The sequence below is a fragment of the Phalacrocorax aristotelis genome, chromosome 8 (assembly GCF_949628215.1).
Source record: "Phalacrocorax aristotelis chromosome 8, bGulAri2.1, whole genome shotgun sequence".
Lineage (NCBI taxonomy): Eukaryota > Metazoa > Chordata > Aves > Suliformes > Phalacrocoracidae > Phalacrocorax > Phalacrocorax aristotelis.
The window spans coordinates 15,094,879-15,112,243 of NC_134283.1; the positions used below are offsets into that span (position 1 = coordinate 15,094,879).

The following is a 17,365-nucleotide window of genomic DNA, read 5'->3' on the forward strand; positions in this document are numbered from 1 at the left end:
TTGGCGGCGAGGCCGACCAGTCTGGTGCTGAGCGTGCCCGCGCACCGCAGGGCGGCCGAGCGGGAGCGGTGCTCGGTCGGCCGATCGATGTGATGGAGCGCAGCGCGGTGTGGAGCCTCGCCGCCCGCCTGGGCCTTGCCGGGCCCGGCATCATCAGGTACCGCGGGGCGGTTCCCCTCGGCGGCCCGGCTCCAGTAAAGCCCCGAGGGCGGCGGCGTCGTCGTCCTCTGGCGGCCGTTACGTTGGGGCGGGGCGGATGGGGGCCGCAGCTGACGGAGGTCGGTGCCGTCCCGTCTCACTGCAGAAGGGGCTGTGAGGTGTGCGGCGGTCATGGTCGCTGCACGCCAGCTCTAGCCGGCTGCTCCCGCCCTCGGGAGCGTTATTCCCGCCAGACTGAGCGGGTCGCGCCGGCTGGGGCCGGCCGGGGCCGTTCCCCTCCGGCCGCCCGAGCCCGCTCTGCCGCCGGCCCTGACTGGGCCCTTCCCGGGGGGCGCGAGATCGCCCGGTCAGCTCTCCCGGCACAACAGGGGCAGCCGAGGACTGCCTCGCCTCCTTGCGATGCCAGCCTGCCGTCGGAATCCTTTGGTTCTCGTCTGTGTGAAAAAGGTCACAGGCTTTTAAGGTACATGCCGTTAATGGAACAGCCGTTGCAGGCTATGAAATGCAAAGCCTCTGCCTCAAACTACGAGAGAAAGGGCAGTATTTTCCTGTGTTTGCCGTACTGCTTAGAACCCCCTTCCCTAAGCACGTGCTGCAGCCGCGGTGCTGGGCTAAGTAAACCTTGGATCAGTTCCTGTCCTGCCGTTCCTACTGTCTTGCAACTGTGGTTTTGTTAACCAGAGCTTTGCATACTGGGTGTTTTACAGAAAAGCTGAAGAGTACCTGCGGCTATCCCAGGTGAAATGCACGGGATTAATGGCTCAAATGACAGCGACAAGCAGTGCTGTGATGTGCCTGGACTTAGCGGCTAGTTTCATGAAGCAACCAGTTGACAAAGTAAGATATGGTATATGACTTGGCTTGCCAGTGCATTCTCCAAAGTCCACTAAAATCATTGTTCTGCCTAGTGTATGTTGGGAGCAGGAAAGGGATAGCAATAACTGACATTACCTTAGACCCAGTAGGGTGCCGCTTGGACACTGTTAGAGCCTTCACTACGGAGAGTTTGAAACAGGGCAAATTCAAATCAGTGTCATAGTCACTTCACAAGTTTGGCTTGCTTTGCTATAATGTCAGCTCTCTTAGTAAGAAACTACCAGCAAGGATGTTAAATTTAAGATCTGTCCCTTTTACTGTGGGAGGGAAGCAGTGGCTCCAAGGAATCCCTCTCTCTAGTGGTACCTGTAAACCTCCATCTGCAGACCTGCTGGGTAAATGGCACTGAGCTGCCAAAATAATGTCTGGTACAAGATGTTCATGGTTGTCCATTCACAGGCAGAGGAGAGTTAAATTGTACCTGACCCAATGAGGAGTAGCATGAAAGCATTGCTTATCTCTTCAAGTTGCCCAAGCTACTGTTATTTTTAACCACCTTGTGATAAAAGAGCCATGGCATATTAGATAGAAAAGACAAACCTTGCTTCCAGTCAAATGGTCTAAAAATAACACTGCATTAAAAGATGTGCCATTCCTAGGTGATGGATCTTTCTGTGTACGGTCAAAACTTACATAATTCATTGCACAAATTTCTTTATTATAGCAATTGAACTTTATTTTATGGCATTGTGTAGTTTCACTCTAATCTGTTTTGGTTGCTGAACAAGATGTTGGGAAGGAATATTGCTAATTCTTGGGATTTATCTTTGTCTTCTTGAAAGAGCTATTTTGTTAAACTCTCCGGTTTGAACAAGACTACTTACCAGAGCTCCATGAAGTCTTTGGAGTATTTGCTAGAGGTAAACCCAAGACTGGGAATGCAAGACTTGGCTGTGCAGTTTTGCTGCACAGAGGCAGTGAACATGGCTTCAAAAATACTGCAGAGGTGAGGACGTTCTCACGAGCACACTGGTAACTACTAGTAAGATTCTTTGTTCGTTAGATGTCAGAAGAGCTTGGTGTTTGGAAGGGCCAGGTTTCTCCCACTGACTGGAGTAGTGAGGTGAGTTCTTGGCACTGACAATCCAGCCATTTATCTAGGCCACTTTTTAGAATACGTGTGAAGTGTTAGAAAAACTTAGTCTTTGAATCTCAGTAAGTCATTGTCTCAGTCCCAGTTCTTCAACTGGCGAGACTAAAAAATCAGGACTCTTAATCCCTGTATTTGTCCATAGCATCACACTGTCTTCTATTTAACTGCTGATCATGTCACAGTTCGGAAGTAACACTCAGTAGAAACAAATCCTCCCTTCTGGAGAAGCAGATCTCTTAAAATGCACGTTACTCTACCTGTAAAAACAATAGGTAGAACACTTCAATGGAGATTCAACAAAGTTAACTAAAATTTTGCACTCTGTAACATCTACTTTAACAAGAGCAATCACTGAAGAGCTCTGTTCTGGAGTGCTGTCACCCTGATAGCACGTGTTTAAATGCTGTTACATCAGTGAACAAAGGCTGTGTATGCTTATAAGTGCTTAATACAAACCTGGGGACAGGTGGACAATAAAAAGTTAAATTCTTCAGTACTGCACATCCACCATGTCATTTTCCATATTTTTTTTTTTGTGTAATACATATATTAGAGGAGTCAAAGAAACTATAATTCTACCCTCTATTATAGGATGGATTTATGTAAAGCATCTCATTGTAACTTTTAGATGTAATGTAGAGATAGAAGTGCTGTGTGGATGGGGAGCACAAGAAATAGATTTTACTGGCATGCCTTGATGCAGACCCCTAATTTGAAATACCTTTAATTCAAAAAGAGAAGGTGATCCCAATCCCCTTCTTTTCCCTAGTCTCTTCTGCTCTTCTCAGCCGGTAGCAGCTGTTTCTGCTTGACTGGGTTGCAAAGGACCAAGTGATCCAACAGTTCAACTGCTGAGTACCATGTGACAAGTTAATTTCAACAGCTTCACTTGAGGCAAATGCTCTCTACAATTATCACTCTTATTGTTGTTCTGTAGGTATGAATCCAGCCTCCCTGAAGCACAGAAAATGGACCTTGATTTCTCAAAACCACTTTTTATAACAGCTGCGCTATTCACTGCATGCAGGTGAGTATAGCTTGAGGGATCTTTTTTGGGCTTAAAAGCCTAGTGAGACACCAAACAGAAATAGCACTTACAATGTATGCAGCTGATTCATTCAATATGCCTGAAGGGTCTTGCTTAGCACATCCTGCTGCCCTGCTCCTGGAAACGGACACAACTGTAGCAAACCAGGCCTTTCCTTACAGTGAAGTCTCCAACCTACACTGTGCTTGCCTTCAGGAGAAAGCAGAGCTGTTGTATCAAATATCCAGAAAAGGATCTTGAGTTACTTATTCTAAAATAAATGAAACCTGTCTTCCCTGGTGTGTAATTGGATATTGTGGATAATTCCATTAGGACATATCCATGGCAGTGGCTGAAAAACTTCTGTTAGTGTTTTGCACTTCACCCTCTTTCATCTCAGCCTAACCAGCATAACATAATCCCTTAGTAACATTTTCAGATTTAGTGGGAATTTTTTTCCATTGTCAGGATAGATTTGAGCTGGGCACAAAGCAAAAAGTTGCATGCCTTTTGGAGAGCTACTGCTCAAGGTGCAAGAATGGCTGGTAGCTTACTTCTGAGCTTCAAGAAGCAGCCATTCTGAGGAAGGAAAAGCCCTAAGCCCCACACCATCACATCCTGGAGGCGCTCTGACCTTTGGGAGATGGATCCAATAGCTGTAAGCCTGTATCAGCTTGGAAGATAGATGTCAGGAGCACCTGACTCAGCCAGTGCTTTGTAAGAATTTGCTTGCATGCAAATATTGTTCCTCTCAGTAGTATGTCTTGTAACAATCTTATGAAGCGATTCAGGTGCTGCGTAGTTGCACAGCTCTTGACAAATGTTTTCTTGACACAGGGGTCCCATTCAGTTTTTTACAGTAGTGGGATTCTGTCCTGGTTCCCTCAAAATTTGAAAAGTACCTTTTCCTAATAGAATTTCCTTATGTAACTTGAACAAACCTTGAGTTTCAATTCCTGATCTGTAGTGACTGTGTAGGGGTCTTATTTTTTAAGCAAGTTTGTATCTGAGTGAGGGAAGGATTAGCTAGGACAAAAACTCAGGCCTACCTTCCTCATTCTCACATGCACTGTTGGTACAGTACATGTCACCTCACCCAAGTGATAGCTGCTGGAGTGTTGCTTTGTACAGAGATAACTTTCTCTTGTAGGTGTTTGAAGCTAAAAGTGGACAAAACTAAAATTTTGGCTACATCTGGGGTGAAAAAAGCAGTATTTGACCGCCTGTGCAATCAGCTGGAGAAGATGAGCCAGCAACTCATCAGTAAGTTTTTAGGTTTATCCCTGTAAGACAGTATGCCCATTGCCTGGCCTCACAGTGCCCCCATCCTTTTCCACTGCTGATTTCATTCTAATCACTTCAAGTTGTCCCCTTCCAGCCAAACCTGCCCATCCATTCCAACATGTTTCCTGCAGCCAGTTCCCAGTCAGTTTCTGGGGAAGTTGCAACAGCTTAGCATGTGGCAAGGCCAAAAATAAATCTCTTATCTTCTCAAATGCTCACTGCTCCTTATGTTCTCTGCTGCTGCAGTTTATTCTCTGCTTCTCCCATACTACCTGACCTATGTTGGATGATTCCTCACTTGCTTTCTGCATTCCATTAATTGGGCAACATGACACACAAATTAATGTAAATATCTTGCTACCTCTCTTGCTTTGACTCACTTCTGTGTTTTCCTTTCCCCCACTGCAGGATTAACAAGCCTAAGCCTTGCTCTTCTGGTAGTAATTCAGCCATCATCTGACACCATCCCTCCACAGACAGTGGACAGACATGAGGCACCTTTCTTGCCTGTTGTTGAACATGCAGATCTCTCCATTCCTTTTTATGGAGGAAGAAGATTGAAATACGATACATACCTTCCTGTCCGTCTATCACTGCTCTTTCCTACTTACCTCCTTTTTCCTTTCCCCACCGACAGTACTCCTGCTTTACCCTGTCTTTGTGCTTCATATCATGAAGTTTTCTGGGAATGTGCTGCCTGAACCCAAACCAGAAGCTGCTGCTCTCTCCTTCCTTTCCATAGTGCAGTGCCCTATAGAAAACCAAAACCTTACCCCACCACTAAAGCAGCTAAAGGCAGCTGGGAGTTTCTGTATCAGTTCAGGGAAGAGCGTGCATTTGTATGTGTAGATGGCCCCCCACATGTTGTGGGCGTCTATAATAGAAAGTGTGGAAATGGGATAGAAGGGAAATAAAGAATTGATAATCCTGCCTGAGTAATTAAGAAGGGAAGCAGTGTGTTTTGGGTGTATGAACATGGTGGATCATTGTGATTACAAATGCAGCAGCAGTGCTAGTTAAAGCAGCCCATGCAACCCTTTTGACTTGTGCTGGCACTTCTGCATGTACAGCTTGAGCATCAGTCTGGACCAGGGAACTAGTCTGACTGGGAGACAATATGTTTGGAAGGTGGCATGCTGTCAAAGAATTGCATGTAGAACACTGCCCTTGGGGCTCCAAACAAACACCATTCAGATGTAAAGCAACTTACTTATTTTTTCAGAAGATGACTTTCCACTAGCTGCAGAGACACCTGAAAGCTTACAGACCAACCTGGAGCATTGTGAGACGGAAGGTGGTAAGTTGTGTTTAGCTATGGACTAAAATCACCTCACCAGAGCAGTCCTGAGCTTTATTGCTGCTTAATATTTTAGTTGTGTAATACGGCATAATATTCAGTTCACAGCAGCTTACACCATTCTGCAAACCACTGGCTAATGAAAGGACAAAGAAGAACCTAGCAGGAGGACAGTGGTGTTTTTACTGAGTAGCCCTAGTAGAATTAAGGACAACTGTTCTGTTCATACACAAAGGTGACTGTTCCAGCAGGTGAGGGGAACAGTGAACCGCAGGACTGGATAACAGCAACCAGCCTTGTGCTTGAGTCTGTACATTTGCTTGCTGACAGGGTTAGTCCCAGCAACATATTGCTCATGATGGCCTGTTGTGGACTTTCTCCTTTCCTCCTAGGATCTGAAGATGAAGAAGGAGAGCTGCCATGTAAACGGCCAAAGACTGAAACAAAGCAGGACTATGAAGAATGGAAAAAGCAAATCCTGGAAAAGGCCGCTAAATCACAAGAGACAAAGAGTACTGACTCTGTAGGGCCACCTAGTAATGTAACTGCTGCTTGCTCATAATTTTCTCTCTCCCTCTGCTCTAACAAGAGTTCCAGTAGCATGAGAGCGATGGCTGTCTGGAAGCCAGCTAATTTTATTTATTAGCTGTTTTTTAAGTATTTAAAGAACACTATTTTTAGTAAATGACACCAGAATTGAGATGCTTTTACAACAAGCCTGTCTGACTACTCACCAGGCTGGTACCTGAGCAGCTATGCCATTGGGTGGTAGAACAGCTTTATTCTCTTGCTGTAAGAAGCAGGTAACATTCTAATGCTGTGTTAAATGTAAATAAGTTGTAAGTTACATGCCCTTGGGGCCCTGGCTGGAAGTAGTCAGTGAAAAAAAGAGGGAGGGGACTAATGGTGTTTTGTTAAACTGCAAAACCAGCAGCTGAATTAAGACTGATAATTTTATTGGTTGGGTGGGGGGGTTTTTGGTTGTTATTGGGTGGGGGTTTGTGGTTGTTTTTGGTTGGTGGTTTTGTTTTGGTTTTTTTAACCTGTTGAACAAATATTGTTTAGTCACTGAATTTTACCTGTATGGGACTGAAGTCTCTTATGCTTATAAGGGGTCCCAAATATTCCAAGGAATAATAAAAATAATGAAAGGAAAAGCGTTGTATTATGACATCAGGTTCTTGGCACTTTTCATATATAAAATAAAAGACACAGGTGAGATGTCTGTGCTTTAAGGAGGAGGATATCCAGGGGATGTTTTTTTGCATCTCGCAGTCATAAATGTAGGGAAGAGGAGAGAGTGCCTTGCCCTGTAGTTCTTAGTCAGATTCTGTGGCCCTACGCTTTAATCCCAGCCACTCAACATAAATTGTAGTTTAACTACTTTTTGTAGAAAAATAATTACTTTTAGCAGTATGTGGCTGGTGTAACTATAATAAATCCAATCCACATTTTCAGCCCTTTCTTGTGCATTTTCTGCCTGGGTTCATAAACCCTTGTTTCAGAACAACCCAAAAAACACCAAGTGTCCATATGAAGCAAGGTAAATTATCTCATGTCTGAGCATTTAGATTTGAAACACTGACCTGAGCTCCCTCTCAACAGTATTTTAATGGCTTGCCAAATGCCTCACTGCTGTGCATATTCCCAGCTTACCTGATTGCACCAGGATTACAGTAGTTGAAATCATTAACTGCTTTAGATATCAGTGTATGGGGCCAGGTTTTTTTGGTCATACTTACTGTTCCAGTGACGCACAGGTCACTTATGGTTCATCCATTTAGCTTTTTGTCGACCCCAAAGCAAAATGCACAGGACATGGTGAAACATCCCATAAGGCTGCAAGAGGTAGGTTCCCACTGTACTGCAGAATGGTGTAATGGGTGCTGGATCTAAAGGGATTTCTTTCTATTAGAAACAAAATAGTAATCCTGCTGGCTAGATGCACCTTCTCTTTGTAGAAAATGAAGAGGAAATATGTACAAGAGCAGAGAGCGTCTGTGTGTTACCCTCTTACAAAAATAGAGGAAGAAGCACACAGTAGTTGGAAAATGAAAACTTGGCTATTTTCCTTTCAATTTTCCTCCCAATGCATAAAAAAGGAAATCACTTGAAGCCAACTTTACTTTAATTAGCAAGACCTAATTTCACCCCAGATGAAAGTTCTGAAATTTTACAGTAACTATTGAGGAATGGACTCCAAACAAATGTCTGATGTGCAGAGAAAATAGTGGATGTTAACCCACATTGAGTGAGAGCTGTAACAAAATGCCTCCTGTTTAAAGTCTGATCTAATATGTCACAGAGGGACCTGCGGATGGGAGAGAATCCAACCTAGTACAGTAGCATTCTGTTGTCAAGACCTACTCAGAGATGCTTTCAGGTTTGTTTGGTGGAAGGGTTAAACCAGAATTGAGGAATAAGCATGTTCCATTTCAATGGAATTTATTAGTATTAATTCAGAAATATACAGACCAATTAATCACATTTAGCATGCAGAACCACTGTGAAAGGAAAACATGAACAAAAGTGGGCCTTCACAGAAGGTGATACATTGTCAAGATTATGTCACTTGATTTTAACAACTCTTCTCTGTCTTAATTCTGGAAATGCTGCAGAAGTCCAGAATTCAGGACTATGCAAAGTTAGAAGCACTAGAGTGGAACAGATAACAAAACTAGGGTAAGCCAATCTTACAAACCTCTTCTTATTAGCAGCCAACACTTTTGCTAATTCAAGGGATGTGAAAGTCAGTAAAGTTAAAGGGAGCTTTACAGTGGTTTGATACCTTTGCTGGAAAGCTGATTTTAGTAGTATTAGTTTACAGGTTTCCTATGAGCGCATCCAGCTCACAGTGAGTTTTGCAGAATCTAGAATGGGAATAAAGGAATCCACAGGTTTATTAAATAATGTTATACTTTTAGCTGAGAGACTGTAAGTGGCTCCAATTCTTTATACATCAGGAAAATGTTTAAAATCCAAAATAAGTATTGTGAAGAAAATATTTATATTAAAGAGCAAAGTGGGGGGAAAAAGAGGGCTTCAACCTCCTAACTAGGCTAAAGGCAGAGTCTGGCAACACACTGTTTCTCTGGCACTGAACAACAATAAAACCTGTTCTGCATATCATGCCATATCAACTTCTCAGACTTCATTAAACTTGTCACAGATGAGAAAAAAAATCCTCAAATTAAAACTTAGAAAATTAAGGGCTTCAGTCACAGCCAATGAGAAGCACTTAGGAATTTTAAATACATATAAAATGACACCTGGAAATCTTTGCTGGACAACATGAGATCTTTTTGCATAGACCCAACAGTCATTAGGCAATTTTTATTTGTGGCAGTTTCACTTATCTCCTTCCAAAAGTTCAATCAATTCAGCTCAATTCAACTCACCATAAGAAAAAGCAGCAATGGACCAATTGACTTAAGTTGCTTCAAACTAGGATTCTTCATATTTCCTAACTATGCAATGATGATTTTTTTAAAGGAGAGAGTAGGATTAAAAAAAAAAAAAACCAAAACCATTCAACTTTAAGTAGTTGCACTGAATCATCACGTTTGGGAGAAAAAAATTGATCTTTTTGAAGAAAGATACAGAAGAAAAGGATATCCATTATCTTTTGTTCTAAGTAACAAACACCTGAGGGAAAAATTGTGGCAGTGCTCTAAAAATTGATGACATACATCAGTCATGAAGGAAGTAATCTTTCTTGGTATGAGAAACCAGAAAACTGACAAGGTGTTTTCTGGTGTAAACACACCAACAATACTCTGCAGAATCAAAGCCTTCAGCAAGAAGTCAGCACCAATAACAGCCATGTTTTTCCATCACTATGTACAACAACTGAAAATATGTAAAAACAAGCAAGGTAGCTTCTGCTTTTAGAAATTATTTCAGTGCCTCTTCTTTGGGGCACTTCTGAAACTATAGCACTAACATACATAATATTTGAGGAGGGCAGACCCAAAACCTTATGTTATAAAACAAAGGTGTAGAAATCATTGAAGATACTAAGTCCTCCTTCCATGGCTTCGATATCCAGGTCCATAAGTGGTAGATGCTTCATACAAGATTACGCAAGCTTTACAGACATACTCTGAAATCTCTTCAGCCTGTTAGCAGCAGCCACCACATAAAAGTGTTTCTGTGAACAAAACAGAACAGTCCAGGTGTGAGTGCAACTGCAGTAAAGGACCTTTTCTATGGCTGACATGGATTTTTCTTAGTAAATCCATTTACCTCTAGTGATCCACACCTTGTATGGGTTGCAGCACAGAACAGCTTTGTACTGGGGAACCAGAGATTCCTGCAGAACAGACTCCTGGTACTGTGAACCTCTGCAGCATTATGAATTGTATAGCGGATACATCTTTAGATTATGTATTTTTTAAAATGCAAGTGCAGAAGTCTGCAACCAAAAAGCTGGAGCGCAGGAGTGGAAAAAGTGTAAGCCTCTGTTTTAACTCCTTGGCAAGGAATTACAACTCTCCAGTGACAGAAGAAAAGCAAATGGTCCTCACTGAGTTTTCCTCACATTTCCACAGGCTTATTTGTAACAAGATCACTGTGTTCACCTTTCAGGACTGATTATCTACAGTCCAATAGAGACTCCAATAGAAATTCTTATGAATCACTTCTTCATATAAAATTTAGTTCTGAAGGAGCATGGGGTTATCAGAAAGGTCCTGAAGATTTCTCTAGATGGGTTTAAGCCTATTTTTTTCTCACTCCCACATTTCTACTCTCTGCAGTGAGAAAGCATCATGACTCCATAGTGACAAAAGAACAATGCAAGTGTTGTCAATCGAAAAAATCTCTCCAATATGAAGCGAAAGAACATTTCATATAAGCTAAGTAGCATCTGAAGTCTCTGAACTTTTAAAGAAAAAAATTTATAGCTTCTGAACACCAATGAGAAGGAGTAAAAATTGAAACCAAACTTGCTAAAAATAGAAGCAATATCATTCTGCAGGAGAAAAAAAACTTAATTTACAACTGAAAATAGACTTTCCAAACTTGTATTTACAACAAAGAAGCCTATGGGCAAAAGTGAGCCAACATACAGAAAAGGAAGGAATGGCTCTGCCTGTGCTCAGCTGATTTTCCCTCTGGAAGTAGATTTGCCAGACTTCATCTATTTACCTTCCATTTCCTGTGAGCCATGTAACTTTGCAGCAACAACTGGGACTTCAGGCGAAGCTTGGATTTCTTGGCTTTGGCAGGTAGATTGTTTAACCACTCGTGCTTCAGACACTGTGTTGCACTCATCCGGTAGCTGCGGGAGAAGTCTGCCATGTAAATTCAAGCTACCCTCATTGCCATTTTCTCAGTGCCCTGGTGCTCCTCAATATTGCTGAGAAAGAAACTGTCTTAAATGAACCAGCAGAAGTGAGTGCAGATGCTTCCTGAGATACTGTTCATACCAGAGCATACGATCCTAATGACATCCTGCACTCTCCAGTGTAAGGGGTGAGTGATGTGAAGCTGCTAGTGGGTCTGCAGTGAGTTGACTGAGCTGTGGTTAAATACTGTATTTTGCCTTTCTAGGCTTTGTTTTTGGGTGTGTTTTTTTTCTTTAAAGAACCAGCAGTACAGGTTCATCAGTTGATGTATCATTTTGTTATGTGGATGCAGAACTTTGCTAAAAGAATCAGTGCATACAGAAAAATAATATTTGTGGTGTTATCTGTCTGTCCTGATAGTGCAGGCTTATTCTGTGCCTTATATTTAAAATGCAAAATTGTCTATTCACCCTAAACTTGGATCAAGCTAAGCGTACATTGTATCCTGACATTCAACAATGGGCCTAAATGTGAAGGCCTATCCAAAAAGCTTTAAGAAATATATGGTAATAGAGGAAATCCTGGGGGAGAAGTGTTGAGATGAAAAGTTTAATTTGCCTTTTTTTTTTTTTTTTCAAAACAAAAGACTAACTCTAGCTTTGTCTGAGCTGTCGCTGAGAAGATGATAAAAAGATGGCTCCTGTCTGTGCACACCTGATTTCAGTAGTCAGGGGAGGTAGGTACAGATCTTGCACAAGGCCAGACCTACTGTCACAGCATGGCAAAGGTGCCTAGTCTGTAGGAGAGCAGAGGCTGTCCAAGCACCCTGTGAATAACTGGGCCAACTAATCATTGCTCTTTACATCTCACTGACAACACTCTTTTCTTCCATAGTCATTTCATTCACAGCTTCTAACCAGACTTTGCATAGTGTCCCTCTGGCATCCCTATTCCCATTGCATGGAAAAATGGAACACTCTAAAGCAAAGTTTACCGTCTCATCATCACAGTCAGAAAAAAGTTTGCTGTCTCCTGCTGGCAACATGCTACAGTTCAGTTTATTCTTAGCTTTTCATATGAGTTACTGTTCAAAATGTAATTAATACTAGAACTGATTTGTCCGATTTAGGTAATGATCTGTAAGTTGTTCTTCCAGCACTTCAAAACACTCCTTTGAATTCCCCTTGAATGTACCATCTGTTTTACTGTATGCATCATTTCCTGTTTTTATTAGTTTTGTATTTCTGCTCAGCAAGAGAAAATTTTCTCTGCTCACTCACCTAACCCCATAGCCATGGTCTGACATCAATATCATCCTTATTCTCTCCTGTTGTTTCATATGTGAAATCACTTTTTATTTCAGTAGAGCCAAGACTGAGAAGCCACATGCAGAGTTAAGCTACTTAGTATCTACCAAATGCACATAGACCGGTTTAGAAGAGAACAATGCACATTTTCACAGCTGCAGCTTCCATTTATCTTCCATGGCATTCAAGAAACATTTTTGCAATTTGTGTCAGGGCTTCTGAGAATCCAAAGTAACAATAGAAATAGCTTTTGCTCAGAGAAGGAATACTAAAGAGATTCCTACACAGCAAATCCTTCCAGATTTCCTCTGTTCTGCTTGTACTGATGCTACTGTGAAAAACAAATTTCTTCAGTCAAGGTACGCAGATATTTTTCTTTTAAATACAGGCTTTTGAATCCCTGAGGAACTGCCCAGTAAGCACAGATACTACACGACACTTTTGTATGCTGTAAATTCTCATTGTTGGCTGCAATCCAAACAGTTGGCTAGGAGGAACTTAACGTCATTAGGTGCTACTGTCCTTATGATCAGACAAAGAGGTACCTCTTCTCCTTCACGAGTAGTCTGGAAATAAAGTCTTTAGCTTCCTCTGATAGCTGTTCAAATGCTTCTGCATCAAAATCCCAGCTGCAATTGACTATGTAATTCATTGTCTCTGCATCAGTTTCTCCCAGGAATGGGGACAGGCCACTAAGCCTTAAAAAAAAAGAAAGAATGGGAGGGAGATGAGCAGTTATTATATACATTTTTCCTTCTACAAATCCTCTGCTTTGTGATTGTTATTAGCTTATGGAGAAGAAAGACTCTCAGCTATAGGGATTTCCACTTCACAACCCCTGCCAAGATAAAGCTAACAGTTTGGAGCAATAAAGCATTGTTAGTGTTACTCTCTAGCAGGTCACTCAGCTACCTCAGGGAGCACTGCTAATAGATCCCCAAGGAAATTAATTCAGTGGGGATCTAGGTACATACCTCAGTGCTTTCCCAGCTATGAAAGCTAGGGGGACTCAAGAGCTTTCCTAAATCAAGGCCCATATCCACATTTGGCTTGAATGAAACAGAATTCTGAACAATAGCTTTTTTTTTAATTAGTCTAAGCCCCGATTTATTGCTTCCGTTGAGTTTTGGCTAACATACAAATTTAGACCAGAAATTTATCCAGTTCACAGAAAGCATTTGTGAAAGATTCTGGGCTGCAAAGTCAGCTCATCAGAGACAGAGACTTTGGACATACAGGCCATCCATGACTGCCAGCCAGATATCAGAGAAGAGTTTTAGCACTATTTGTGACACCCAACATTAATTCCTCTGTGCAGATGCATGCCAAGTCCACGTTACTAAAATGATCAGACTGCAAATTTGAAAATGAATTCAAGTCCTCAAGAATGCAATGAAAATGAAAATTCTGACATGCTTTCAGCAACTTCACAGAGTAAAAAAATAGAGACCCGACCCATTTTACCTTACCACATACGGTATGGGGGAAGAAGGACATTTACATATTTATCAAAAGGATTATTTGTTGTTTAGAGACTTCGTACGCGCAGCAAGGTGACTTTGTATTAAAGGCTGGGTTTTTTAACAGAATTAATTAGGGGGAATCACAGCCAGATGGGTTCAGTGGTTGCTGCATTCCTGCTCTGCAGATACCCTCCACTGGCATGCTCTTGCAGAGCCTTTGGTGCCATCACCACAACCCCTCAGAGGATTACTCACAACATATACGTGATGACGCCTACACTCCACATGTCGGTTGGGAAGGAAACAAAGTCATAGTTCACCACTTCAGGAGCCAAGAACTCTGGAGTTCCAAAATTAACCTTCAGTTTCTCAAGAGGTTTGTACCTTTATTGGAAAGAGACAGACACCACTGATGAAAGCATGCTGGCACATCTCACATTTGTAAAAATCAAGGCATGGCTTTTTGCTCTGCAAGCATGGCTGAGTGAGCATAGCAGACTCACCCAGGCAATCAGGACAGCATTAACATCTTTAAAAAAATAAATTGGTGAATTTTGCTGTGACTTCAGGTGAATACACTATCAGCTATCCCTTTGCCAGAGCAAAACCAGATGGAAGGCCAAAGGCAATAAACACTGCAAAGGCCTCCCCCCTCCCTCCAAGTGATAGCAGCTTTACTCTCTGCCAGGCTCCACAGGATGCTTTCCAGGAGATGTTGTCAAACATAAACCAAATAAAAACAGGTTTGGAGAGCATTTGCTTAGTGGGATGTACCCAGCTACGGCTCAGGGCGAAGGTCTGTATAGATCCAGCGAGAAGCACAATATAACTGCTAACTCAATGGTAACAAGTTTAATTTTCTCCCCATACGGAGTCATTGTTATTCTGTTCTATTGCTTAAAAGGGAAAGGTTACAAAACTGAACCAGTAATAATTGTCACTGATGGCAGCTAGAATTACACCTGCATACAGACAGAACAAACCATTAAAGCATTGCTTTTACATGTCTATTTCCCAGAAGATTTTGTTTTCAAAACTGCTTTAGTATGTTTGCATCTTTACCCTCCCAACTTAAACAAAACAAACAAAAAACAAAAAAACCCCACCAACAGAAAAAACGCCCCACCCCCACCCCCCCAAGGTATCTACTTCTGTTTTGATAAAATACTTCTAAAAGAAAAAAATCATTGGACAGATACGTACATACACTTAGGTATATATATGCATGAATGTACCAGGTTTTGGCTTAAGAAAAGCCTCAAAGGGTTTAGAAAAGAAATAGAGAAATGTTGTTATTACTGTTACCATAACAGGAGTCATTCCTTTTTATTCTAGGGGAATTGACTCATGCTTTCACAGCTTTCCTTTAACAAACTCAAGCAAGCAAAGTAAAAGAATGGAGAAAAGTCCATACTTCTCTGAGGGTTTCCTGTTTCACATGGGATAGCTCAAACATGCTTTTTAATTTTTTTTTTCTTCAATCAACTTAGCTATGTAAAGAGTTCAGCAGATAATTTCCACAACTAGAACCCGCACATTAAAACCCAGCAGTCAAGAAGTCTCTGAGAGCCTTCATGGATTCCCTAGAGTAAAAGCTTTACATGGGTAATCATTTTGAGGAAATTAGAACAGCAGTATAGCTTTATCCAACAGAAATGTTACTTGAAAAAGTAATTAGATAATTAATACACACAGCAGAAAACTCAGGCCTGCAGCAGCATAATGCTTAGCTCATTCACATAGCAGATTTACTTTTAGAGCCACCAAAATGTATAAAAAAAACCAACCCAAGAACTACCGAAAACACATCAGAGGTTTATCTTAAAAAACAAAACAAAAACAAAAATTCATAACTGAACTTCTTACCTCCTTGCTAATCCAAAGTCAATAATTTTAATCTGGTTTCCTGTGTGATTTACACATAGTATGTTTTCAGGCTACAAAAAGAGAAGAGTGTATGTTGAATTAAATGTATGACTTTTTGAGAGAGATCTCTAGCAAAAGTGTATAAAAATCAGAGATTTTAATGATAGTTTTTAGTATAATACTTTTCCTTTTATTCCTATCATGGGAGAGAAGGATTTGACTGGCATACTGAGTTAGTGACAGGTTTGGTTTTGGACGTCCCATAAAGAAGTTTAACTTCTGTTCCTGTATAACAATATTCCTTTATTTCACCATAGATGACAAATAGATTTTGAAATGGAAAGGCTCCCCCCCGTGTAAAACGGTAGTCAGTCTGGTGGTTGAGGCTTACCCACTGGATTTACTCCTTAGTATAAAAGTAACTCCATACAAAGCCACAAGAAATATGTCAAATGCATGGTTTGGTTTGCCCACCACGATGAAAATTTGTTTTTTCCAATGAGAATATTTTTCAAGGTGAGGACTGGGGGGATGATGGTGTCCTAGCTTATTACAACTGCAGAACTGTCTACAGGCCAACCAGATCAATTATCACTTGTGTAAGGCGCTGTATAAACAAGCAGGAAAAAAAATCAGTTGGTATTTCTGTTCAAAAAGATCAGTTATTAAGGGGCCACTAGGAAAACATTGTCATTTTACTGCAGTTCAGTTCCAGGCAGTCAAAAGTACAAACAATAGGAAGATGATTGAATAGGCATTTGAACACAGTCACAAGGGGGTAGGCAGAAGTGGAAGACTGCAGGCATTTCTAGTCAAAGAGGGGTTTGGGTGTGGTTTTTTCATTGATGACAAAAGGGCACTGTTTAATTCCACACAGAATGAAAAGCTTCTGATTTGAGAGGCAAAAGCACAGAATCCTGTTCATTTCACTATTCTAAGCAAGCTACTAGACATTGAAAAAAAAGTAACGAATCTCTTTAGAGGCTATTGAATTAAGTCCATTTCTTTATGACACGAGTCCAAGAAATGAGAAATTACTCTTGTAATTAGAGACTCTGTGGTGGTCCAAACCTTAGCATCGCTAAAGAGTGGAGAGTATGAACTACTGACCTTCAGATCTAAATGGAGAATATAATGCTGATGCAAGTAGTGGACTCCTTCACAAATCTGTTTGGTAAATAGGATTGCATCCAACTCAGTTAGATTGTAGCTTTCATCTGTGATCCGGTCAAATAATTCACCACCATCAAGACTAAAATTTTGACATAGAAAAGTATTAAAACCCTAAGATTCCTCATTAGATCAATTTATTTCCAGGTTGGGAACTTAGGCTTTCTAATTTAGCAAGGGTCCTAACAACACATCCAATATAAAGTGTTATCAGTAGTCTCTGTGACTTCAGGAGACTTATTTCTGAGTGTGAAATTAAGCATCAATCTAAATTTAAAAAAATGGAAAAGTTGTCACTAACACTTGAGGGGGATATATGTCAAACCCAAACACACATGACCTGGTGATCCAATGGGGATCTGGAGAACCTACAGGGAGTACCAAAGTATCTATTCCTTGCTCATCTTATTATTCTAGAGAAAATAAGCCTTCAACCTATAAAATCTACTAAATTAAACTTCTCAAAGTTATTATACATGAGCTGACAATTGGACTTAATTCTGCACAAAAATTAAGAGAAAATTACATCAGACAT

General features: G+C 41.2%; 2 protein-coding genes across 6 annotated transcripts in view; one reads left to right on the forward strand and one right to left on the reverse strand.

Moving 5' to 3' along the window:
* Positions 1–15: 15 nt before the first annotated feature.
* On the forward strand, positions 16–6,907 carry ORC6 (origin recognition complex subunit 6). Of its 3 annotated transcripts, XM_075101508.1 has the most exons (8): positions 16–157; positions 867–996; positions 1,818–1,981; positions 3,066–3,155; positions 4,306–4,418; positions 5,662–5,736; positions 6,129–6,246; positions 6,819–6,907. In XM_075101508.1, exons 1-8 carry the CDS (start codon positions 93–95, stop codon positions 6,871–6,873), a joined length of 810 nt encoding a protein of 269 aa, XP_074957609.1. In that variant the 5' UTR covers positions 16–92; the 3' UTR covers positions 6,874–6,907. The 3 variants fall into 3 exon arrangements, with proteins under 3 accessions (XP_074957609.1, XP_074957607.1, XP_074957608.1); XM_075101506.1 differs by having other exon boundaries at positions 17–157; positions 6,129–6,907; XM_075101507.1 differs by having other exon boundaries at positions 17–157; positions 5,665–5,736; positions 6,129–6,907.
* Positions 6,908–9,043: 2,136 nt separating this feature from the next.
* MYLK3 (myosin light chain kinase 3) overlaps positions 9,044–17,365 on the reverse strand; it is a 36,551-nt gene continuing 28,229 nt past the window's right edge. For all 3 annotated transcript variants that reach the window (XM_075101499.1, XM_075101498.1, XM_075101501.1), the window contains exons 8-13: positions 16,771–16,912; positions 15,661–15,731; positions 14,050–14,178; positions 12,877–13,029; positions 10,885–11,017; positions 9,044–9,886 (exon numbers count right to left, since the gene is read on the reverse strand). In XM_075101499.1, the coding sequence (XP_074957600.1) occupies positions 9,815–9,886; positions 10,885–11,017; positions 12,877–13,029; positions 14,050–14,178; positions 15,661–15,731; positions 16,771–16,912 (700 nt within the window). In that variant the 3' untranslated portion in view covers positions 9,044–9,814. The remainder of the gene's footprint in view (positions 9,887–10,884; positions 11,018–12,876; positions 13,030–14,049; positions 14,179–15,660; positions 15,732–16,770; positions 16,913–17,365) is intronic.